Raw genomic sequence first — 26,849 nt, forward strand, 5'->3', positions numbered from 1 at the left:
TACTTTCACATGAATTATCTCATTTGCTCTTTGTAACACAATACCCTCATGAAACAGTTAGGTTATTATCGCTTATTAAGCTACACTGTATTGCCTCTTAAAAAAGGGGGAAAATGAGTCTGTAAATAAAGAGATTGTCAGGAAATGAGTATTTTTAAAAGAATTTATATTTATGAATTGAATTTTTGTAATGGAAAGAGAGCCTGTATTTGAAAAAGAATCAGGGCAGCTAGGTAGTGCAGTGGATAGAGCACAGGCCCCAAAGTCAGTAGTACCTGAGTTCAGACACTTAATAGCTGTGTGACCCTGACTAAGTCACTTAACCCTGATTGCCTCCAAAAAAAAGGAAAAAAATAATCAAAATACCCAGTATACAAAGTATGCACAGTTATTGCTGCTGTTTGTCCTTTGTTTTCAAAGAGGACCAATGACGTCACAGTGTGATGTCTTAACCTGCATGTGAATTGGATTTAAATAAGGCAAAGTTGCACAAAGTCATTAGCTGCACTCTCTCTTTACAGAACAAACTGTTGTCATTCACCCATCCCAGTGCGGGAAGTCTTCACACGCTCGGGGTAGGCACCCTCCTAACTCACTAATGAGTCTGAAGCCTGATGGTCACCCTCAACCTGGTTCAGCCCATCAGCCAAGATGGTTTTATGGGGGTGTGGCCACTGAACACACGACAGCTTCCCACGGGTAAGAGCTGGCTGAGGGTGGACACCAAAGGTGCGTGAGCAGCCCTGAAAAGGGCTCAGCTGGCCCTCACATCGGAGGAGCTAGTCCTCCCTGAACACCTCATATGTGAAACAACAACGGGGTAGGAATCAGAATACCTGGATCATAATCTAGTCCTAGGTGTAATACAGATTCACATTGGAAAAGTAACTTAGGATCTCTATATTTAAGTTTCTTCATCCAGAAAATGAGAATAGTACTTACCTCATAGAATTATATCACTCAAATGAAAGAAGTCATATGAAAACACTCTGAAAGTACTGTGTTATGCAAACATTAGGTAGAATTCTTACATGCTTTATGAGGTAAATACTTTTTGCAATTAAAAGGTAAAATTCCATTAGAAAAATTAGATGCATACCTGATATGCCAAAGATGACTTCTCTTTCTGAGCAGGGGTAATGACATGGGATAAGAACCAGTATAAGCATAAGAAATGTCCATTCTTTCCAAAGAAGGAATACTAACTTTTGATGGTTCAGATGCATTGGATGTATTTATTTGACTGTTATAACTTCGAAAAGCGACAGCATTTTTCTTAAATAGATTTAATGCTTTTACCACCTCGGATGAGGAAGGGGCTAGCATGCTATAAAGTTTAGCATCCTGGATGTCCTCTCTGGGCAAGTTATTTTCCTGACAGCTTGGTGATATGGTCAGTAGGTCTTCAATTTTTGATTCTTCAAAAGAGAATTCTTTAATACTTTTATCTGATCCAAGGAGGGGTTTTCTAAAGAGCTTTCAACAACAGACATTCCAGGGAAAGATGTATCAGACTCCATACATATACTTTTCTGAGCTCTATCATCATCAGAATATAGAAAACTAGAACCCAAAGACTCTCTCTTACTGTTTTTTTCACAGTCTTCCTCTAGTTCACACATAAGATTTTTCTCTATCATTTCAGTAACTGATGTTTCTGCTGTCTGTTGCTCACAAACAGAACTGCTGACAATATTCTCCTTGTTATCACAGTCAACTTGATGGCTTCTGTCCCCAGATAGCATAAGGCAGTGGATGTCAGATGTCAAACCTGTATCTTGTTTTGAATAAAAATCAATGGTATAACCACGTCTATACTCTGAACTGTTTTTTTTGTTCTGAATAATCTCCTCACAGGGACTAGAGTCAACTAATTTAAAGCTCCTCTTTAAGCCTTTTTTCCCTTCAAGATCCTCAATTACATCACCTTTGCCAGGATCCACTAAAAAATGATGTGGCTGCTGGAAACCAAGCTCTACAGTCTCAGTACTCATACAATCTTTATTTACTGAAAGTTCTTTTGCTTCCCAAACTTTATTTTCAGAAAGGCATTTTCTAACAAGATTTTTGGCTTCTGATGTAATTGATGAAGCAGTTCCGACATCAGCAGGTATGAAACCATTACTAACACCAATTGGAGAAATAGCTGACTCAAGATCCTTCTTCTTTAAACTTTTGGTTTCTTTAGCATTCACAAGTTTAGCACTTGAAGGCTTTTCCACTGCATCAATACTCATTTTCATAGATACAGAACCAAGTGCACCATCACTTTCCTAAAGAAAAAAAATTACAATTTAATAATTCCACCCCAGCTTTTGACAAATTATTTCATTTATTCCATTCAAACAGACTTTCAGAAACTATTGTTAATCATCTATTACATATTAGCACTATGCTAAGCTTTGAGGGGGATTCAAAGTCACGAAGGTTGATTCCTTTCTTTAGGGAGCTTACAATTTAGCAGGAAACAACACACATACATAAAGATGTGCAAATCACTTAAAAACTATAGTGCAGAAAATGAATAGTCATCTCACAAGAGTTCAGTGTGCTTTGTACGATTAGAGCAAGGAAAGATGATTCCCAAGTAGAAGGAGATCAGGAAAGACTTTCTGAGAATTAGCATTTGAGCTGGGCCTTGGAGGACGGTAGGATTTCAAAATTTAAAAGGGGAATAGGAGTTGAGGGGGCAAATGGTGTATCAGACACAGGAAATGGAATGAGCCAAGGCAGAGAAAATAAAGTGTTCAATGTACCTAACTGACAGCAAGGAGAACAGTATGGATAAACAGAGGACATATGGAGGGGGTAATAAGATAAGGAAAAGAAAGAGACACAAGGTTGCAGACAGCTAAGTCAGGCTAACACATCTGCCAAGCAACAGGAAATCACTGAAGGATTTTAAACAGAAGATCTATGCAAAAGAAAGATTAACCAGGCAGTGTGAAAGAAATTAAAGGGCAGAGAAGCTAGAGGCAGGCTGCAGCATCCACCACAACAACTAATGACTTCAAGAATACTTTAGTACTGAGAATGAGGAAAAAAGAGCAAGCAAATAATTTAATTAAGTGGGAAACTTTCCAAATAATACCACTATATAGGATGGAGATAAGGGCTGGACCTATTACATTACTGGTAGAGAGAACTCTTGGGTGAACACATTCTCTCCTCCAATTCAGGATCAGTATTTTCTCTGTACCTTAGTCCTAGAGCTGTAGAGCACTGAGAAGTTAAGTGACCTTCCAAGGGGCCAGTGTGTGTCCAAGGTAGGACTGGAAGCCAGCGCTCTATCCATTATGCCAGGCTGACCTTGTATAATACCATTATGACAAGATTAAATCAACTTGCGGGTAAGTACAAAGCTATTGCAACATTTTATCACTTATCTTTTACATTTATTGCTTTGAAGTGGAGCTGTGATTTTATCAATGGAGGGAATTCCTGGTGAAGAAACGGCTTCCTTACCAATTCAGATCACCACATGCTCTGTAAGTTGCATTTCTTCAGACAGTTAGGGGAGGTACTAAAAGGTTATTCAATTTGCCCAAGCACGCAGCCAGTATGATGAGACAAAGACAATACCTGAACTGAGGTCTTCCTGACTCAAAGCTGGCTCTCTATCCATGCTGGTGAATGGTGGTGACTATAGTCTGCCTCTCATGAGGTAGTCTTAAAGATTATTATCAATTTTAATTCCACTTTACTAAAATTCAGACTTAATACCTAAACATGTAAATTAATGTAAAATAAAGTTGAAAAATAATCTTGCTAAATAGTTCTCCTAAATTTTTTTAAAAGTATAGCTGCATTAAATTAGTGGTTGACAGCCCTCTAGGCTAGAAAAAGTGACCACTGTACTAAGTATGTAGAATTAGCTTCCTCTTAATAAGCTTTGTCTATTGAGGGTAAAGATTCTCATTGTTTTAGCTTCTCATGGCTTGCTGATTTGTTTTTTTCTGTTACGATGAAAGAAAATCCCATTACTACCTACAGCTCTTATACTTCTGGCAACAACACAAAACCCCATCTTATTTAATTTTACTTTTAAATGTTGCCCTTAAAACCACAAGTTACATATAATTGTACTCATGACAAAATGTAATCTGCATTAATAGACACAAATATTGGGAGAAGAAAAAAAAAGAAAATAAAGACTAATAAACATCTATGGATCCCATGTGATTTCTGAGAAACACATGAACCTTATTATGAAGATATTACCTACTACTCTTTTTAATCACTAATATTTGTAGAGACCATGATTTTTTAGTTAAAGGTAGAGAGCATAGCTATCACAAGTAAACCAATTAATCATACCAAAACACTGCATGGCAGTATGGCATAAGCTCAAGACACTGTATATTAAGATATTTAAGAACATGAAATCTTAGCCTATTGGTGGAACAATAACAAATTTAACATTTTTAAGGTTTATAATCCATCATATTCATTCAAAATTAAGTTAGGAATATTTATTCCAAAATTTTTTTCAGAAGACAGTCTATAACCCAGTCTAACAAAGAATAGTTAGCAGAATAGAGAATAATGGTCAGAGAACAAAGAATATTAGGTTAAATATGAACAGCTATGCAGTTTACCACTATAATGTACATGACACACATTATTATTGGGGAGAGGGTAACTGCTACTTTAACCTGGTTGTCCTGCTCCCATCTGGGGCTGCTGCAGCACTCGGATTCCAAACTGGACACAAAAGTGTGAGACTGGCTACTGGTACTAGAAGTACCAAGCGTGTTTCTGGATTGTAGCAGATTTGGAGTCAGATACTTCACTGGCATCCCAGGGTTTAAAACAGCAGTATCAAGACCTTGAAATCAAGAAATATTAAAAGTGCATGTACTTCAACACTAAAATTTAAAGTTTATGCTTATATTTCTTTTGCTCTAATATAACTGGACTTTCCCCTTTGCCTACAATCAACAGAATAAAATTATCTATGCTAGAAAGAGAACTATTTCCTATGTAACATTAACATTTAACCCAAAACAATACCATCTTTTTCTGCCAAACATACATATTGGTTACTACATGTACAATTTATAGACACATTAATGAAGACTGGTAAATTATTTAGAAGCTAAAATATAATAATGAAAACTCAAAGTTAAATCAAGAGTCTGTTAGTAGAGGCAAATGTTATTAGTCTAAAATCAAGACTAATCAACCAGTTTGTTTTGTCCTAAATCTCTCCTTCCTTTCTCAGCCAAACTCCTAGGCAAAGGGGTCCAAAGTTCACATCTCAATAGCCTTTCCCCTCACGCCACTGCAATCTGGCTTCCAATTTCATTATTTAACTGAAACTACTCTCTCCAAAGTCACCAATGATCTTTTAATTGCCAAATCCAATGACTTTTTCTTGATTGTCACCCTTGACTTCTCTGCATCCTTTGACACAACAGTGACACCGTCTTCTTGATACTCTCTCCTCTTGAGATTTTTGAGTCACTGATCTCCCTTGATTCTCTGAACTCCCATCCATCTGACCACTCCAATGCTCAGAAGATGCTGGATCTTCATTCAGGTCATCATTAAAGGTGGATATCTCTCCTCTGTTATGGGTCTTACTCTTTTCTCTCTATATACTATTTCATTTGGTGATGTTATCAGCTTCTACAGATTCAATTAATTATCTTCTCTAAGCAGATAATTCTCAGGTCTATTTTTCTAGCCCTAATCTCCTCTGACATTCAGTTTCACATCTCCAACCACGTATCAGACCTCTCAAACTGTAAGTCTCACAGACATCTCAAATTCAACACACCCAAAATTGAACTTTTTATCTTTACTCTAAAACCCTCCCCACTTCCTAACTTCCCTATTAGTGTCAAAGGCACCCAGGCTCTCAACCTAGGTACATATCATCCTGGACTCCTAAAGAATCTGCTGCCAAATCCTGTTGACACTACCTTCTCAAAATCTCTCCCTTCTTTTGTTTTTCCTCCAGTGTTTAAAGGCTCAAGTTCATTTTATTATCCTGTGCCTTGTTAATTTCTATGCCAATGTATTCTTAAAGACTTACTTATTTTTAACATCCTTTTTTTTTTTTAATTTTGAGGTCCAAATTCTCTCCTTCCCTCTAGTCTCTCCTCCATGCATTAAGAGAGAAGGAATATGATATCAATTAAACACATGAAGTCATGCGAAACATATTTCCACATTATCCATGTTCTAAAAATAAAATAAAGAAAAATAAAAGAAAATGGAAAAAGTATGCTCTAATCTGCACTCCTGTCAGTTCTCTTTCTGGAGGTTGATAGCATTTTTTCCATCATGAGTCCTTTGGAATTATCTTGGATCACTGTACTGATCAGAGCAGCTAAATCTTTTACAATATCACTGTACAATATTCTCCCGGTTCTGCTTAATTCACTTTGAATCAAGTTCATAAACACTTTTCCAGGTTCTTCTGAAACCATTGCCCTCATTATGCCTTATCGCACAATAGTATTCTATCACAATCATATATCACAACCTGTTCAGCCATTCCCCAACATATGGGCAACCCCTCAATTTCCAATTCTTTGCTACCACAAAAAGAACTGCCATAAATATTTTTGTACAAATAGGTCCTTTTTCCTTTTCTTTGATCTCTTTGAAATACAGACCTAATAGTAGTATTGCTGGGTCAAAGGGTATGCATAGCTTTATATATCTCTTTGGATATACTTCCAAGTTGTTCTCCAGAATGGATGGACCAATTCACAACTCCACCAACAGTGCATTAGTGTCCCAATTTTACCACATCCCCTATAGCACTTATCATTTTCCTTTTCTCCTATGTTCTGATAGGTGTGAGGTGGTACTTCAAAGTTGTTTTAATTTGTATTACTCTAATCAGTAGTGATTTAGAGCATTTATTCATATGACTATTAAAAGTTTTGATTTCTTCTTCTGAAAACTGCTTGTTCCTATCATCTGATCATTTAGCAACTGGAGAATGGCTCTTATTTTTATAAATTTGGCTCAGCTGCCTATATATTTGAGAAATGAGGCCTTTATCAGAGAAGCTTGCTTTAGCTATAAATTTTTTCCCCCAGGTTCTTGCTTTCCTTCAATTTTGGATGCACTAGGTTTGTTTGTGCAAAGCCTTTTTAATTTCATGTAATCAAAATATCCATTTTACTTCCCATGATCCTCTCTATCTCTTGTTTGGTTATAAACTCTTCCCTTACCCATAGATCTGACAGGTAAACTTTTCCATGCTTCTCTAATATGCTTGTAATCACCTTTTATATCTCAATTATTCACATACTTTATCTTAGTATATGGTGTGAGATGTTGGTCTATGCCTATGCCTACTTTCTGACAAACTGCTTTCTAGTTTTCCCAACAATTTTTGTCAAAAAGTGATTTTTTGCCCCAAAAGCTTGTTCTTTGGGTTCATCAAATCCAAGATTACTATAGTCATTACTACTGTATATTGCGTACCTAATTTATTCCTTTGATCCACCATTATTTTTCTTAGCCAGTACCAGATTATTTTGATGATTACTACTTTGTTTTTTTTGTTTTGGCTAGGCAATGGGGTTAAGTGACTTGCCCAAGGTCACACAGCTAGTAAGTGTTATGTGTCTGAGGCCACATTTGAACTCAGGTCCTCCTGAATCCAGGGCCGGTGTTCTATCCACTGAGCCACCTAGCTGCCCCAATAATTACTTCTTTGTAACATAGCTTGAAATGTGATGCTGCTAGGATACCTTTCTTCACATTTTTAAAAAAATTTCCCTAATATTCCTGACCTTTTGTTCCTCCAGATGAGTTCTACTATTTTGTCCAGCTCTATAAAATAATTATTTGGTGGTTTCATTGGTATAGCATTCAATAAGTAAATTAGGTAAAATTGTAATTTTTATTATATTGGCTTGGCCTGTCGATAAGCCATGAATATTTCTCTAATTGTCAGATCTACCTTTATTTGTGTGAAAAGTGCTTTGTAATTGTGTTCATATATAGTCCTGGTTTGTCTCAGCAAGTAGACTCAAGTATTTTATACTGTCTGTAGTTACTTTAAATGAAATTTCTCTCTTCTTGCTGGGTTTTGTTAGTAATACATAGAAATGCTGACAATTTGTGTAGGTTTATTTTATATTCTATAACTTTACTAAAGTTGCCAATTGTTTCAACTCATTTTTTCACTGATTCTCTAGGGTTCTCTGAGTATAACATCATACAGTTTGTAAAGAGCGATAATTTTGTTTCCTATTTGCCTATTCTTATTCCTTCAATTTCTTTTTCTTGTCTTATTCCTATAGCTAGCATTTCTAGTACAATACTGAATAATAATGGTGATAATGGACATCCTCGCTTCACTCGATATTACTGGGAAGGCTTCTAGTTTATCCTCAGTACAGATAATGCTTGCTTTTGGTTTTAGATAGATATTAATCTTTTTGAGAAAGGGTCCATTTATTCCTGTGCAAGTACTGTATTTTGTCAAAAGCTTTTTTTCTACATCTATTCACATAATTTTTGTTGTTGTTATTGATATAGTCAATTATGCTTATAGTTTTAATACTGAACCAGCCTAAATTCCTGGTCATACAATGTGATCTTTGTGATATATTGCTGTAATTGCCCTGCTAGTATTTTCTGAAAAAAATTTTTTGCGTCAATATTCATGAGGGAAATTGCCTATAGTTTTCCTTCTCTGTTTCTGCTTTCCTGGTTTAGGTATCAAAACCATATTTGTGTCACAGAAGGTATTTGGTAGAATTCCTTTAACCTATATTGTCAAATAGTTTACATAGTATTGCAATAATTGTTCTTCGAATGTTTGGCAGAATTCACTTTTAAATCCAATTTTTCTTTTCTTTTTCTGCCGTTGACACGTATTTATTATTTCATCAAGAATATAAAATGTTGTCTTATTGAGTGTTTCTCATCTTCCTTTCCAACTGACATTTATACTAATGGATTTTTTACTCTGCGAGAGGCGATACATCTCCTCTTTGAACAAAAATTCATTTCCTTAAGGCATCTTAAGGACCCAAAATACACACTACGTATGTAATTTTAAAAAAAGATTCAATAGTACCCTAAAACCTACTTATTCAAATATTTATCAGAACATGCTAAATCTACCCAATATATTTCATATAGAATTAGACATCACTATATTCAAAGATTTACTATCTGAAGTTTTTAAAATTTTATATGTTATATAAATATACTTACATATTATTTATAATATTTATATATATTATTTACTATATTTCCTGAAGACACAGCTTGATTCAGCATGAATTTGTCCTGAAGTTCTGGGCTTCTGGTTTTTATTTCCCCCAAGGCAACAAGCTAACAAGTACATTTTGTCGCTATCACATCTTCATATTCTTTATAAAATACAATCATCTGGCTCAATAGTTAAGACACTCAAGGGGCTGGAGATCTTTTCCCTAGGGTTTCTCCCTCCTTATATGTCCCCTTCTCACCTCTGACAGTGATGCCACCCCGATGTAGGTTATTTCCTCTAGCCTTCAGTCTCCTTGCCTCCACTCTTTTCCCGTCCATCCTCCATTCAGCTTCCACAGTGATCTTCCCAAAACGAAGTTCTGATTATTTTACTCTTTACTGGCCCCTTCTTACCTTCCCAGCCTTCTTCACCTTACTCCTTTCTAAACATTTCTATGATGCAGGGACACTTAGCCTCCTTACTGTTTCTAGTACAACACATGCCATATCACAAGTTTGTGCCTTTTCACTAGCCGTCCTTCACCACAGAGCGTCCACAAGTTCAGGCACACACTTGGCCAGTTAGTGCTCATAAATCTTTAAGGACATCTGAGAGCAGTAGACCTCAATGATAAGGATTAATGGCAGAGGTGAAGTTTTTTCACTATGTAAGCAAGAGCAATCTAAGATTGCATTGCTGGCAAAGACATATCACAAGCCTCACATGGATATGGGTATGTGTATCGGCATGGAAGAGGCTGGTACAAGACCAGAAGAAACCTTATAGACTCAAAGAGTATATCTTTCATCTAATAGTTTCTGAGAATAACATTCACACTACAAGTACTTGCTTCTAACCAAGATCCAGCTGCCTGTAATTCAGTTCTGCAATAATTCCTTTAATAAATCTCACCAGAATATACGTATCTGATCGTGCCTGAATTTTGCTTTTGCCTTTATGTGATGCAAGCATAATAATATTTACCATATAACTCTTCACTGAATGGACATTAGCTTTCAAATGTTGGGAACTGGGCAGGAAATCCTGATTACTTGCCCAATCCTTGGAATTAGCTCTACAAATCTACAACATGATTCGGTATAATAAATAGGCAACCATACCTTTTGTGGTTGTTTCACAATATATCTCACTATTTTTGAATGTATGAAAATACTGCTGTGATTAATAAAATACAAATCCATTTAGAGAAACCACTAAATTCACACAGAAATGTTTTCATGTATTTTCCTTAATTAATGGATACCAACAGTATGACTTCTATCACGCAGAAGTTCACGAAATTTCCTGACATAAAAAAAAAGGGTGACTATACCAAAAATGCTAGGAACCAATGGCACACCACCATAGTATGGTATCATTTGTTCAGTGGTCCCTCAAACACCTGCAGATTATGAGGCATCTTTCTTCTAACTATAAAAACACTATCAATTGTTGAGCTAATAAAGCTACCCCAATGCATATCAAAAAGGATATTTATATATATAATTTGACATAGCAGATTACTCTAAATATTCTCCAATATTTAAAATATTGTTCTTAATTGTGATCAGTGATTGGAGATTTTATCTTTTTATAAAGCTTTGCAAAGTAAACATTATTATTCAAAGAAAAGCATTTTTTATTTTAAACCATTCATTCAATAAATATTTATGTGCAAGATATTATAAGCCATAAATTATTTGCTTGATATATTTATACATACTCACACGATTGAAGGAGTTTACTTGAATATAGAGTATCATCCTTTTGATCTACAGACATAGGACAAGAAGAATCCTTAGAAAGCCGTGAAATTTCTGATACAGGGCTTGAAATAGCTTCAACTGTTTCTTGCATTTTCTCACCACTTGGTGTGTACTATTAAAAAAAACCCAAAACACAAAAAAACACCCTACTGTTGAAAATTCATTAAGCAGAACAATTAGAGTTAAATACACAAAACACTAAATTTGGCCAGAATTCCTAATGTACTTAAAATTTTATTTGTCCTAATTTTGACCAAATTTTTTAAAGTATGGTATAAAACCACTTAAAAATATTTAAATGTGTTTGGAAGGGGATGGGTTACACAGATCTTTGTAGTCAAACACTTACAAATCCCAGAGAGCTGATGAGAGATAAAACTTGTCCTGGAGTTCGTGAATAGTCCTGTCTGGGTTTAGGCATTGATGGTGTTGTAAGAATATCCAGCATATTAATCTCTAAATAAGTAAGAGGAAATACTGATATATTAATTCATTTAAAAATACTCATCTGTCACTAAGTCATTAGTCATTTCCTTGAAAAAGCCCAGCAGTAACAAGCCCTCTTAAAAATCTATTTTGCATTATAACAATGCACCAGCAGAAGTCAGTATATCATAAACAAAGAAAAGGAATATAATACTAGCCAACTATATCAATTTACTGAATAGTTAATATGATCAAGCTTTTCTTCTAAATGAATAATTAATCCAAACTGGAATTCTCAACTGGTTATTTGTGAATACCAGAGTCCTCAGTAACTAGGGAAAACTGCTAAACTATATGGAGAAGAATATTCCTTGGAATGTCATTTTATGCTATAATAATACTTCCTTAAATTATGACATTTATTGTCATTAGATGAATCACCATTATGACTCTGTAGGTAATAGGTTTTTCTACTTTTATTCATCCTTCACATTTATGAAATAGTACCAATGGATACAGAAACAATAATGGATGGTGTCCACCACCACCATCAAAAGGATTCTAAAGCAACATACTTTAATGGATTAATAATTTCTAAGGGACAAGTATTATCACCTAGACAGACCTAGAACTATTCAAGGAATTAGAATTCCAAGTGTCTTTCTCTGAACAAAGTTCATGGCCATCATTTATCAGTAATAATGAAATATCTACCTTTGGAGATATAAGATTAGGAGGTAAGCAATTTCCTCATGACTCATCTTTAGTGGAGGAAGATATCATTAGAACTTTCCACTACACCTTGGAGTGAATAATCATTGGGTTCCTCACAAGTGTCAACTAACAAAGAAAAAAGTCAAACAACAAAATATAACTAAAAATGTTTGTGTTTTTTTCTTAACTTACCAAATGTTTTCTTACCTCTATTCAAAGCAACCTTGGAAAGGCCAAAATCTGTCAGTTTAATATGGCCCTCATTAGAAATAAGCATATTATCTGGTTTCAAGTCCCTGCGTATTCAAAAAAAATTACACAATCTAAAGTTAGTTGGTAGGGAAAAGCTAGAGCGAACATACAAATCTCTTTAAGAAAACAGAAGGCAATTCATGGACATTGGGAAGGCCAGCTTCTCAAGATTTAAGTCTTCTCACCCTCTCCAAAATACATGCATTTTGCGCTCTACCTTTCTAAAATCCCATCTAAAAAAGCACTAGATAAATGATTAGATCTCAAAAACAATATATTCTCTATACTTGCCATTTTACATATCTAAGCTGGGAGAGAAGCCTACTGATGCCATCCTGAATATCAGGTCACAAAACAAGTTTACCTGTATGATCCTCCTCTTATCTCTCTAGAGGAGGCAAGAAGAGCAAAAACAAAGTTTAAAAAATTTGGAAATACAGGTGAGTTGATAAATAAGAAGACTGGTAAGGTTAAGAAAAGCCACTAAGATTAAAAGGTTCTGCTCTATCACACCTACCTCTCTAAAAACAACAGGCTAGCTAGGTTAGTGCAAGGCCCTGTTGGAGGCAGCAAAATCAAGCAGTCAATACCATTCCCAAAAATGCCATGCTATGACCCTAGCAACCTTTTTTTTAAATTTTTTTAAGGCAATTGGGGTTAAGTGACTTGCTCAGGGTCACACAGCTAATAAGTGTCAAGTGTTTGGTCTGAGGCCAAATTTGAATTCAGGTCCTCCTGACTTAAGGGCCAGTGCTCTATCACTGTGACATCTAGCTGCACCCCCTAATAAATTTTTCCAAAGCAGCAATGGAGGGAGTATTGCAGAACCGGTAATAACTTGAAGATAATGCAACAATGAAACAAATTCCCAAATTCAGCAAGCCTGCTACTGGACTTCAGTATTTCAGCATAAATGATCACATTATCAGTTAAATATTTAAAGATTAAAATTAAGTCAGTCTTTACCTGTGGATTATTCCATGTCTATGAAGGTAATCTAGAGCTAGTGCAACTTCAGAAATATATTTTACAGCCATTTCTTCATCAAAATAACCATATATATGTAAGAGAGATTTGACATCTCCACCGATTAGATATTCCATCACCTGTCACAAAAGCATTTATACATTTAAAGTAAAAATTATAGTTATTTTAAATACATTAACCATCTAGCATTATAATTTGCAATCTAATCAAAGTTTAATGTAACATTTAAAATTACATAATAGTACACTACAACATAACCACAAAACTAAATAACTAAAACATAGCCTATAAGAACCTTTGCTTTCCTCTACCAGGGGTGGGGAACCTGCAGCCTCGAGGTCAAATGTGGCTCTCTAGGTCGTCCGGTATGGTCCTTTGCCTGATTCCAAACTTCACAGAACATATCCCCTTAATAAAAAGATCTGTTGTGTAAAACTTAGACTCAGTCAAAAGGCCGCACCCAAGGACCTAGGAGGCCACAGGTTCCTCACCCCTGCTTCTCGACCAGTGCTTTTAAACTGTGGGTCTTGACTCACAGTTTCAGAAGTGCTGAAGGGGCTGCAAGTGGAAAAAGTTTAAGAAGTCCTGCTCTAGACAATGGGCTTCAAGCTTTTTTGATCACGTAGCCTCACATTGTATATTTACTTATTAAGCATGACATAAGAATAAAGAGTTGGTTACAGATTCTGGAAGACCTGGTTTCAGATTACCTCTGATATCTACTGACTGTGTGACCCTAGGTATGTCTCTTAACATCTTAATGCCACAGGTAACTCTCTAAGACTATAATTTACAGAGAAGAGAACAACCTTTATCAGTAAGAGTTTCTCTGTACAGAAGGATAAAATAAATCACAGGTCCAATCCCTATTTCTATAAGCTATAGAGATGTACTAATATACAAATAATTATGTACATTATCAAACTTATGCCAAAATAGAGATTTTTTAAACAATGAGATAAAGATGAAGTAATACTTGATCCTAGAGTTGATAAGGAGTCAATGGAGTTTAATGAGTAGGGGACTGATAAGGTCAAACCCCACTTTAGGAAATTCATTTTGACAGTTATGTGAAGGATTAATTGCAGAGACTTGTGGGGAAAAGACCAGTCAGGAGGCTCCTGCAATAGTACCGGAGAAAGATAATAGCGTTCTAAACTAGGGTAGTGGTTACATGAATAGAAAGAAGAGAACAGATGAAAGAGATTTTCAAGATAAACACGACATGATTTGGCAACTGATTACATATATATGATGAGGGAGAACAAGGAATCCTTTGAGGATGAAACTGTAGTTGGGACACTGGATGACTGGAATGGTGATGCCTCACAATAATAGGAAGATTCAAAAGATTTTGAGCATTTTGGAGGAAAGGCAACGTAAATATGTCTATGATGAAGACCAAAACTCATCCAAGTTTGCTTCTCTTGTGTGACTCACTCTGTTCCACTCAAAAGGAAAAGGTAGAAGGCCTTCTAGGAATACCTGCAGTAGCCACAAGGTAATCAGACAGGCAGTTTCTTCCCAGCAGAGCCTGAAGCTATTGTGCATGCTTAGGTTAACTGCCATAAGGGGCCAATGACAGGCTTGAAAGGGGGAACTTTGGAGCCTGAACAGCAGGAGAGCTCAGAGTGAAGTGAGGATGTGTTGGGAATAGGTATAGTTGTGTCGGAGAGAAGCCCCTTGATTGGCTATTGTGGGGAGGGTGAGATGCAATCCATCTTCCCACCCTCCAACTGGTTGATCATAATTTCCTTAGGGTCATGTGATAGTATTATCTTTGGAAACTTGGGGAATTGAGGGGATTAGGACAGCAAGAGGTTAATTGTGGGAACTAAGTAAACCACACTGACCATCTTGTGACTCAATTCTGTAGCTAATTCAGTTCCCTTTCTATTCAGTTATGAGTCTAGTTCAATTTCTATCTTGTGAGAAAACCTTATTCAATTGTAGGAACTGGGAGAAAACCTTAAAGTACTGTTTAAACCTAGCCCTGTGTGGCTGGGAAACTAGACCACCTGCTGTTTAGAGAGCCTTCTTAACTAAAGACCTAGCTAATGCTGACCACAGATTCAAAGACTGACACAAGGAGTTTTCTCACAATTGTACATCTCAAGTAACCCACGTATTTTATCTGAAAATTAGTCCCATATTGATTAATCAATTATTGTTTCCATATTCCTTTGACTGTTTACAGACACTTGGGGGGGGTGGAGGGGGACACCCTTTTCTGAATTCAGGGAATTGCACCTGTTTGCTCACCTACTCCCAACTTGGAAAAGACCCTAATCTTTCATCCCATTAGAAATTAGATTATCTAACGTTGTAGAGTTTCCTTTTAATTAACGACATATTTGATTAATTGTTTTTAACCTATAAAAGTCTGTCTCCTCCTGTATTCAGGCTCCAGTACCAAAGCTAAGAAATGCTACCGGTTGCGATTTCTTGGCAACCAGCATGCATTGCTTAATAAATTGATAAGCTTGGAAGCTCAAACTTTTGTTCCCTCACTCATTTTATCTTTCGTCACCACAAAACTACTAATCTAGACCTCCAGTCCCAAATGATGGACTAACCTTTCTGAATCCATACTACTCTTCTCATAAATTCAAACTTAACATGGCCCTAAAGAAAAGAAAAGGCAATGTACCTCTCTCCTTCTTTGCAGAGGTAGGAAACAAAAAGTGTGGAACACTGTAGATATTGTCAGACTCAGGTGATATATTGAATAGGTTTTTTTCTGCTGAACTGTTTTTTTCCCTTTATTTATACACAATATCCCAAGTTCAAGCAATTAAAACTTAAAAGCTTGGGACACCCAATAAATAGTTTGAAATGAAAACAACAAACAAAAGGTTATCAACAGAAATTTTAAAATATAACAAGTATAAGCTTAACAACATCGTTTCATCTCCAGAACAAATTTCTCACTTGAAACAGATAATTTACCAACTAAAATATAAACTTCTTAATGACAGGGACTGTATCTTAAACTCTGTATCTCCTCTAGTATACATTTGCATACAGTAGGCATTTTATTCATACACACACACACACACACACACACACACACATATATAATCCCATCACTAAAATGCAACTCACAAATAATAGTTTCAGAGTTCCACAGAAGTTCACATAATAATAAAAAATCTCCATTCGAGATTGTATTCTCTTAAAGGACTAGAATCCTCCCCACCCCCATTTCTGTATTCCCTAGTATCTAGGACAGTGCTTGGAGTATAGCAGGCACTAAGCAATTGCTTGTTGACTTAATTGCATAATATCCTCATGCTCTTGCCTGGAATTCCCTATTTTGACAAAATCAATTGGGCCACATAACCTGCCTTTTTAATACTCACTATTCCTGGTTATCCAGATCACTCTCCAAACTTCTAGTGGAACAGAATCATGGTTCAGTGGTGTGAAACATTAATGGGGGAGAATACTGCACATTTAGAATCAAGTATGCTATAGAAGGGATCAGTCCTTTGGAGCTGAAAGTTTACAATGAACATCCAAGAATCATATATTCTAAAAGTCCACCAAAAAAAAAAGGAAGTCATGTAATCACACCAAATCTGAAGTCATTATCAATTTTTTCCCAGTATATCCATCAATTAATCAATAAGCATTTAATAAGCACCTATGAGATGCCCAGTACAATGCTAGTAGTAGGATATAAAAACTGATATAAATAACTGGAGACAGAAAGGCAAAAAATGAAACAGTTCTTGCCTACAAGCATTGATTCTATCAAGAAAGATAAAAGATGTATCTATCAACATATGAAGAGTACACAGCTAGCATTCATGTAGTGCTTTGTGGAGGAAACTTAGCTGCAGCAGCTAAGAGGGGTAGGAATCAGCAAAGGCTTCTTGTCAAAGATGTCACGTGAGCTGAGTTGTGAAGAAAAAAAAGGAATTCTAAGACAGAACTGAGGAGAAAATTCATTCCAGACTTGGAGACTGGATATGAAAACAGCACGAAGGCTCTTTTGGCTGGATTGCAGAAGGGAAGTAATGTGTAATGGGGCTAGAGTTAAAATCTGGTGGCAGACATTTTAGCAGCAGCATAACCCTGAGCAAGTCACTTAACATCCATCTGCCTCTGTTTTCTGATCTTTAAAATGGGAATAATAATAGCATCCGTCTCCTAGGGTTGCTGTAAAGATAAAATAAGTTAATGTCTATAAAGCACTTTACAAACCTTAAAGCACTATTATTGTTACTTATTTTGTTAAAGATAATAGAGAGCCACAGGAGTTTAGTAGGAGATTAACATGGTCAGGACTGCACTTTGGTGGCTGGGCTCTCCCATTTTTCCCATCCCAACTTTCAGCTCTCTACTAACTCAAACTTTTTATCTCCTCAGCCCATTTGTATGATTATAAATTGGCCAGTTATATTCCACTTGTAGGGAAAACATGACTGTTAGACTTGCTTACATGTTCAAGGTCTAACTCTCCCCTTGTATGTACAAGCAGTAAAAATGCCTTGGCTAAACAAAAGCAAAACAAAAAGCAGAGTGCTGAATATAAACTTCAACATTTCTATATTAAAATGTTCGTGTCTGTTGATATTTAGACTCATTAAAAACATAAAAAACAAAACCCTACAAGTTTATTTTGGATCTGCTGAGTTTGAGACATCTCTGGGATATATGATGCCCAAAGGCAGTTAGTGAGGTAGAACGAGAGCTCAAGAGAAACTAAGGCTGGAAATAAAGATCTAAGTACCATCTGCAGAGAGAATAAGAACTGAACCCATCCAAGCAGGAGAGATCACCGAGTGAGACAACATAAAGAGAAAATGACCTAGCATAAAGCCTTTGGGTATGCCCACCCACAGGTAGAGACTCTGATATGGATGATGACATACCAAGAAAGACTGAAGTGGTGGGACAGGCAGGGAGGAAACCAGCAAAACCCTGGGAGAAGGGAGGATGAGGAATGAGCAATGGACCTGGTAACTACTTTAAGAATATATGGACCATCAACTCCATCTACCTTTATCTACTAACACACATACTATCATAAATTTCCTCAAAATCATTGGGAAGGATGGCACTGCTCTTAATGAAATACCAATGCTGCGTCATTTTTATTAAGTACCACAATTCATTCATTCATTCCAGAAATAAAAGAACTGTGACACAGTAGTATGATATCCTCAAAAATTACTTTAAAAATCACTGCCATCCGAGAGGCAGAGCCAAGATGACAGAGCAAAGGCAGGGATTCACCTGAGCTCTCCCCAAAAACCCCTCCAAATACCTTTAAAAAATTACTCTAAACAAATTCTAGAGCAGCAGAACCCACAAAAAGGAGTGAAACAAATTTCCAGCCCAAGACAAGTTGGAAAGTCAGCAGAAAGGTCTGTTGCACCAGGAAGAGAAGACAGCAGTCTAGCACAGGCCCGGCTAGTGCAGACTGGGCCCCAGCAAAGCTGAAGCAGGCCTTGGGGGTGACCAAATTACTCACAGCAGTGGTGGTTTCCAGACCTCTCAGCCCACAGAAGCCAAAGACAACTTAGAAGGTCAGCAGGAAAGGTCTGTCAGACCTGGGTGAGAGAGCAGCACAGTCCAGGGCAGGACGTGACAACACAGTCCCGGCCCCAGCAAACCAGGATCAGGCCTTGGGAGTGACTGAATCAGTAGTGACAAGAGCAACAGCTGCTTTTGGAGCTCTGGGCCCACAATTGGTAAGGGGGTTGAACAACTGGTCCGAAGGAGATTACAGGGGTCTTTTTGCTAGCACTGAGGCAGGACTCTGTTGCTTTGCCTATACTCAGATCAAGGTCCTGGGTGGTAGTACCAGGGCGAGAAGGAACACTAGCATAGCAGATCTTGTGGACACAGTAGAAGGGGGGACCCTCCTCACAGTTTCAGGGCAGAAGTGAGTGCTTGCATTCTCTCACAGACCAGAGCACAAGCCAGGAGAGCAGTAAACACCTCTCCTTAGATCATACCACCTTGGAAGAACTGAAAACTTACAGATCCCTAGAAGTAGCTCTAAAAACAGACCCCCTGAAACTTGGGACAGTGTACCCTCTACCCTGGAAGCAGAGCCCTACTTTAACAAAGACTTAAAAGCCTACTAATAAGCTAGGAAAATGAGCAAACAATGGAAAAAACATCTGACTATTGAAAGTTACTATGACCCAGCGAAAATGAGCAAGATCTTTCAGGGGAGGAGATGGATATTCAATGAAACAGGTGACTTCCATACCTTCCTGATAAAAAGACCAGAGCTCAACAGAAAATCTGATCCTTAAATACAAGACTCAAGAGAGACATAAAAAGATCGCCAGTCACAGCGGCTATGTGCAAGCTCACTGGAAGAGATTTGAAAAAGATGTAAACAAAGCAAAAAGAAAGATTAAAAAAAGAGCAAATAAAGCTGCACCTGAAATCAATACCATCATTGATGAGTCAATTTATCAAACAGAACGTAGTGGCATCCAACAGATTTGTGGGAGGCTTCGTGCTAGGCCTTACATCTTAAGGACATGGATGTTGCTGTTTTGATGGATTAATTAACAACAAAAACATTGGTGACAATGTGCTCTCTTGCAAAGTAGTACCAGTCACCAGATTCTTCTGGGCAAGAAGACTAACTAGTGGGACAACTCTGAAACTTATACTTTTAGGCTTTTGCCTTCTGAAGCTTGGCAAACTAGGATTTGCTAACAAACAAATAAATAAATAAACGAACTGTGTAGTATATTATCACATCTCTGGACAAAACCTGGCTAACTTTCATCATGACTTTTTAATCCTGTATCTATTCAGAAATTACCATTTTTAATTGGTATAGATATATAATTGTCCTGGGAAAAGAACCTTTTGTTTGACATTTTCCCCACTGAATTGCTATTTTTTCTTCATTTAAAAAAGCATTCTCTATTGTGCTGTAAATAGTGTCAATAATTAAGTAATATGTGTTATAGTTTGAATATCAACAGATAAAAAAATCTGTTTGCAATAAATTGTAGAACTGTAATGTACTTTTATGGAAGGATTAGAAAATATTTATTAGAGATATTAAAAACAAATTTAAAAAAAAGAAAGTTACTATGGTGACAAGGAAGATCAAAACAGATACTCAGAAGACAACAAAGTCAAAGCTCCTATATCCAAAGCCTCCAAGAAAAATATGAATTGGTATCAGGCCATAGAACAGCTCAAAAAGGATTTTGAAAATCAAATAAGAGAGGGAGAGGAAAAACTGGGAAGAAAAATAAGAGTGATGCAAGAAAATCACGAAAAACAAGTCAACAGCTTGCTAAAGGAGGCACAAAAAAATACTGAGGAAAATAATACCTTAAAAAACAGACTAAGCTAAATGGTAGAAGAGGTCCAAAAAGCCAATGAGGAAAAGAATGCCTTAAAAAGCAGAATTGGCCAAATGGAAAAGGAGGTCCAAAGGCTCACTGAAAAAAATAATTCCTTGAAAATTAGAATGGAGCAAATGGAAGCTAATGACTTTATGAGAAATCAAGATATTGTAAAACAAAACCAAAAGAATGAAAAAATAGAAGACAATGTGGAATATCTCAGTGGAAAAACAACTGACCTGGAAAACAGATCCCAGGAGAAAGAATTTTAAAATTATTGGACTACCTGAAAGCCATGATCAAAAAAAGAGCCTAGACATCATCTTTCTAAAATCACTGCCATCTCCTACTGCTGTCTCTTAAAACTCATATAACATAGAACACCTCCACCTTTTTTTTTTAACTACAAGGGATAAACATTGGCTACCCACACCCTTATTTTACTAATAAAAACGTTTCAAGTTCTTTACTCACCAAGTAGACATTGCTGGCTGACTGTAGTGAATAGTACAAATGCACAATAAAGGGACTCTTGCTGAGTGCCAGTGCATCCCTCTCAGCTTGGACTTGATGAGTCATGTTTTTGTTGATCATATCTGCTTTTTTGACAACCTATAAAAAGAACCATAAAACTTAGTAGACATAATTTTTCAATTATAAGATGTTTTTATATTCAGACATGTATATGTTACCTGACAAAGACCAATCTAAATACTTTAAGGGTGCAACTGAAACTATGGCATATTAGTAACATGGAAGCCTCAGGTCTGTCCTAGCTTTACTGTCACCTGTGAAACCTCTCACATGTCTTAAATTCTGGAACAGTAGAGCCAATTAGCTATTGCTTACTTCAGAGAACTGTTATAGGAAAGGGACAGAGGTAGGACAGTCAGTTCCATAGAAGAAAGTCTGAACAGCCACAAGGGAATCAAATGTTCCAAGAAAACAGAGTTTTCATCAAGGGATGGCAATAGACAGAGGCAACAGGTCAGTAGCAAGGAATTTTTGGGCCAAGCTAGGAGCTGTAGAAACTAGAGCTAACAGCAGTTACAAATCAAGAGAATAGTTTTTAGACCAAGCATTCTAGAAATAGTCAACTATTTATTATCCCTAAATACTTTCCCCCTTGGAAGGGAGATCCCTCCAAGGACAGAAAGAATCTGGAGAACTGTATGAGATGCTGGGAGCATGGGACTCACCCAAAGTACTTTCTCTTCCTACTTAGTTGGATTAGCATGGGTAAAAAGAGACACCAAAGGCCCTACTGTAAATACAAAGAAATATAATGGTGGCTAGAAAGGAAATCTAAATGGAGAAAAAAAATTAGTTGTCTTGACATTTATGAGCTTGGATTTGACTCTTTCAGTTTTTTTATCCAATTAAATAGAATACGTGGTATTTAAAATACATAAGAATAAAGAAGTGATGTTCAAATCTGGTTTAATCTTTCAGGTAGAAAGGTAAAATACTAGAGATAATACAATTAGGACGTTGTTTTCCTACTAGCTACATACAGTTCCTTATTAATCAAGAGAATATATTCTCTATAGGTAAAGATAACACTTCCATTTTATTTTTTAAAAATATTTTTACCAAGAGAACGTTGTATACAATAACAGCCATGCTGTGCAATGACTAATATTGATCAACTTAATCCTTCCCAGCAATACAAGGCTCTAAGATACCTCCAAAGGCCTCATGATGGAAAATGCTATCCACGTCCCAAGAAAGAACTATGGAGTTTGAATGCAGATCAAAGCATACTATTTGCTATTTTTTTTTTCTGTTGAGTTTTGTTTCCTCTTTCTGGTGGTTCCTCCTATTGGTTCTAATTCTTACTTACAATATCAGTAATGGGAAAATATGTTTAATAGGAATGTATATGTATAGCCTATATCAGATTGTGTGCCGTCTTGGGGAGGGTGATGGGAAGGAAAGGGAAGAAAAATTTTAAACTCAAAAGCATATGGAAGTGACTGTTGATAAATCTAAATAAATTAATAAAAAAAGAAAAAAATTTTAAATGTATCATTTATAACAATCTTTTCTTTTTAAATTTTGAGTTCCAAATTCTCTCTCTTCCTCCTAACTCTTCCCCACCCACTTAGACAGTAAGCAATATGATATCAACATGAGTGATCATTCAAAACATATTTCCATATTAACCATATTTTTTTTAAAAGCAAGAAAAATAAAGTGAGGAAATTATACTTCAATTTGCACTCAGAGTTCAATTCTCTCTCTGGAGGTGGATAGCATTTTTTCATCCTGAGTCCTTCGGAACTGTCTTGGGTCATAGTATTGGTCAGAGTAGCTAAATCTTTCACAGTTGATCATTACAACACTGCTGTTACTGTGCACAATGATCTCCAGGTCCATCTCACTTCACTCTGCATTAGTTCATATAGGTCTCGCCATGTTTTTCTGAAACCACCCTCTCTTGTCATTTCCCATGGCACAATAGTACTCCATCACAATCCTATGCCAAAACTTTTCAGTCTTTGCCCAATTGATGCGCATCCCCTTGATTTCAAATTCTTTGCCACCACAAAAAGAGCTGATGAAAATATTTTCTGTACATATAGGTCCTTTTCCTTTTTCTTTGACCTCTTGATCTTGAGATACAGACCTAGTAGTGGCATAGCACTGTTTTACAGCTCTTTGGGCTCAGTTCCAAATTGTTCTCTAGAATGGTAGGACCAGTTCACTTCTCCATAACAGTTCATGATTGTACCCATTCTCTCCTCTTCCCTGTCATTCTGATAGGTTTCTAGTGGTACCAGAGTTGTTTCAATTTACCTTTTTCTAATCAATAGTGATTTTTCATGACTATAGATAGCTTTGATTTCTTCTGAAAACTGCCAATTTCTATCCTTTGGTCACTTATTAATTGGGGAATGGCTTCCATTTTTATAAATTTAACTTGGTTCTATACTCATTATTTGGGAAATAAGACCTTTATCAGAGAAACTTGCTGTAAAAATTTTTGATATTACTTCATTGTCTATGGTACCTTTTAGCAAAATGTAGTTTCCCTGATTATCCCTTTTAATTAGATCTATTTTTGCTTTCTCTGAGATCATAATTGCAATCCCTGCCTTTTTTTTAAAGTTCAGCTGAAGCATATTAAATTATATTCCAGTCCTTTATTTTAACTGTGTGTCTTTCTCTTTCGAGTGTACCTCTCATAAAACATATCATTGGATTCCAGTTCCTAATCCATTCTCCTATCCACTTCTGTTTTATGGGTGAGCTCACCCCATTCACTTCACTGTTATGATTTACTAATTGCGTATTTCCTTCTATCCCATCTTCTGTTTCTTCTTTCCTTTTATTCTTTACCGCCTCAAAAGTCTATTTTTTTCCCCCAGTGCATATTTCCACCTCTTTTACCATTAGGCCAATTCTGTTTTTTAAGGGGTTTTTCTTCAGTATTTTTGGTGCCTCTTACCAAGCTGTTAATTCTTTTTTCACAATTTTCTTGCATTATTCTCACATCTTTTCCCAATTTTTCCTCTACCACTCTTATCTCTTTAACTCTTCCAGGAATTCTTGTTGGGCTTGGGTCCAATTAGCATTTTTCTTTGATGCTTTGTTTGTAGCTATTCTCACATTGTTGACTTCTTCTGAGTTTATATCTTGGTCTTCTCACAACTGCATATTCAAAAAATATGTCATCTGTATTTTTTAAAAGTACTTACAAGGAGATAGGGCTGAATCTTAAACTTGGATTCAAACCTTCATTTTTCAACACTTACTTGCTGTGTGACCTTGGCCAAGTCACAACTCTTGAGCTCCAGGCAACTAACAGACTAGAAAGACAGATGGACACCAGCAAACTCATAATTCTTTGATATAATACAGTGAGAATGAGAGACAATATGATGGTCAGTTTAAATAGGGGAGAGGACAGGTAAGGGTATCAATAAACACACATAAATTTCAATTTATCTCTAGTAAATAGTTTTCAGCAGGAAAGGTAAAAAAAGCCTAGTAACATAATTTTAGCACTTCTTAATGAGTACCTGTTGCATATAAATTTGTCTCATTCCTTTTAATAATCTTTCACAAGTATCAATTATATTCACAATTTAAATTCAGAAATAATCTTCACTAACCAGCAAGTCTTTTATTTCTATAAAAAGTAAAAGATTAAGAAAAAGATGGCTGCAAGATGAGTAGCCCAAGTAATATTAATGATTAGAAGAGGAATGTGGATTTTGATTGATGAAGAACATGTCATTGTGGTTTCCGTGGTACAACTGGATTATGTGAAGTAAAATAGCTATGACTGTTTCTCAGGAAATGACATTCTAAAACAAACTGGTAAATGTCAATCTCCGAAACAGATAACAAGGATGTGCCTTTTAAAAAAAATCGTAGTAATTATTATAATACCATGATAATATTTAAGCTAGAATGGCCTTCTTGTTGTTGCCGAAACTTAAAATTTCATCTCTTGCCAAAGTAACTTTGCACAGGCTGACCCTCATACCAGGAATGTAGGGTCCTCAGGAGCAGGGACTATTTTTTGCCTTTCTGTGTATATATATACCCAATGCTTAGCATAGTTTTTGGCACATGGTAAGGGATTAATAAATACTTTGTGACTGAAAGCAATGTAATGGCTCGAAACTACCTCTATACACTCAGATTCCTTCAAAGCCCACCTGAGGCACCATCTCTTAGGCTAAGCTCTTCCTGTTTTTCTTCCTCAAATTATCTTGTATTTACTTATCTGTATACAGACTGTATTCCCAGGAAAGTGTAAGGTCCTTGGAAGCAGGTACCATTTTTGTTTTGTTTGTGTATTCCCAATGCCAGCATGGTGTGTTGCACAAAGTAGACACTTAAAAGCTTACTGAATTTAATACTACAATGGTTCTGTGACTCCAATGATATGGGCATTCCTTTGGTAAAGCAGAAGAGTACAACCACTGATGCATGGCCACAGTGTCTGATTCCTGTGTACAGGTCTCCTAAGTTCCCCACAGGGTCCATCTAACAACGTCCTTAATAAAAGGCCAATGGAATACACAAGCTGTCCATCCCCCCTGCTCACCACAAGATCCGCCCATCTTCAGTTTGGTCAGACATCTCCAGGATGACATCCTTCACTACAGCTATTCTTCAAAGTTCCTTGTTTGTAATGTGTTGCAGTCTGCTTACGCCCACCATGAGCCTCTTCATCATCGTCGTAGCTAACACTTATACATATGCCTCTAAGGCTTTCAAAGCGATTTACGCTTTCAAAGCGATTTACAAACATCTCATTTAATCCTCAGAACAATCTTAGCAGGTAGGTGCTATAATTAACCTTATTTTACAGATGAAGAAACTGAGGCTGAAAACTTCTAAGTGACTCGCCCCTCATTTCACAGATGAGGAAAGGACCTCTTCAGGGTCTGCTCCAGTAAAATGTTATGAGCTGGGTCCACCCTAATTCCAGGGAGCCAGCCGTACGCCACCCCCGCCACCCCACCCCCCAGCCTCACCTTCAAGGCGCACATCATCCGCACAACACCCCGCCCTCTCTTCACGGCGCACGTGACCCCCAACACCCCCTCTTCACGGCACACATCACCCCCCCAACACCCTGCCCCCCCTTCACGACTTACATCACCACCCCGCCCCCTCCCCACCCTTCTCCCGTCGGCTCACCTTCACGGCGTACAATTTGCCGCTCTTCCGTGCCAGATACACTTTCCCGAAGGCCCCGCGGCTGATGGGCTTCATGATGGCGAACTCCTCAATTGAGGGGGGCCTCGGCACCGTGATCTGCTTCACCGGTGCCTCCGAGGCGTCACCGCCGTCGCCGCCGCCTGCAGATGAGGCTCGCCCGGCCGAAGCGCTCGGCGTCTCGCCGCCCTCCGATTCCGCGCTGCGGCCGCTCGCCAACTCCATTTTGGGCCTCCCGGCCAGCCCACAGCCCACAGCTAACTTCCAGAAGCTGCCACTCCCGCCCCTCAGTTTCAAAGCAAAACCCCGCCCCGCCATCCGCTTACGTACAGGGCATGTGTGACGTCATCACGCATCGTTTCGCTGAGCGCCCGGGCGTGCGGGGGCCGCCGTCCGCCCTGTGACGTAGTGACGCCGGCTTCTGGGGGCGGAAAAATTGATGACGCTACTGCCGGGGAGAACGATTTCCCTTCTCCCCCCCTCCCTACCTCCCCG

The 26,849-nt window shown here is 37.3% G+C and overlaps 1 protein-coding gene across 1 annotated transcript in view; it reads right to left on the reverse strand.

The window, feature by feature from the left end:
• MASTL (microtubule associated serine/threonine kinase like) overlaps positions 1–26,634 on the reverse strand; it is a 39,711-nt gene extending 13,077 nt beyond the window's left edge. The window contains 10 exon segments of the mRNA XM_078151964.1: positions 1,100–1,143; positions 1,146–1,451; positions 1,454–2,273; positions 4,656–4,828; positions 10,921–11,071; positions 11,309–11,415; positions 12,307–12,395; positions 13,318–13,457; positions 21,150–21,287; positions 26,337–26,634. Coding sequence (XP_078008090.1) covers positions 1,100–1,143; positions 1,146–1,451; positions 1,454–2,273; positions 4,656–4,828; positions 10,921–11,071; positions 11,309–11,415; positions 12,307–12,395; positions 13,318–13,457; positions 21,150–21,287; positions 26,337–26,579 — 2,211 coding nt within the window. The 5' untranslated portion in view covers positions 26,580–26,634.
• Between the last annotated feature and the right edge of the window lie 215 nt (positions 26,635–26,849).

This window comes from Phascolarctos cinereus, unplaced genomic scaffold (genome assembly GCF_003287225.1).
Source record: "Phascolarctos cinereus isolate Bilbo 61053 unplaced genomic scaffold, phaCin_HiC Scaffold_1;HRSCAF=81, whole genome shotgun sequence".
Lineage (NCBI taxonomy): Eukaryota > Metazoa > Chordata > Mammalia > Diprotodontia > Phascolarctidae > Phascolarctos > Phascolarctos cinereus.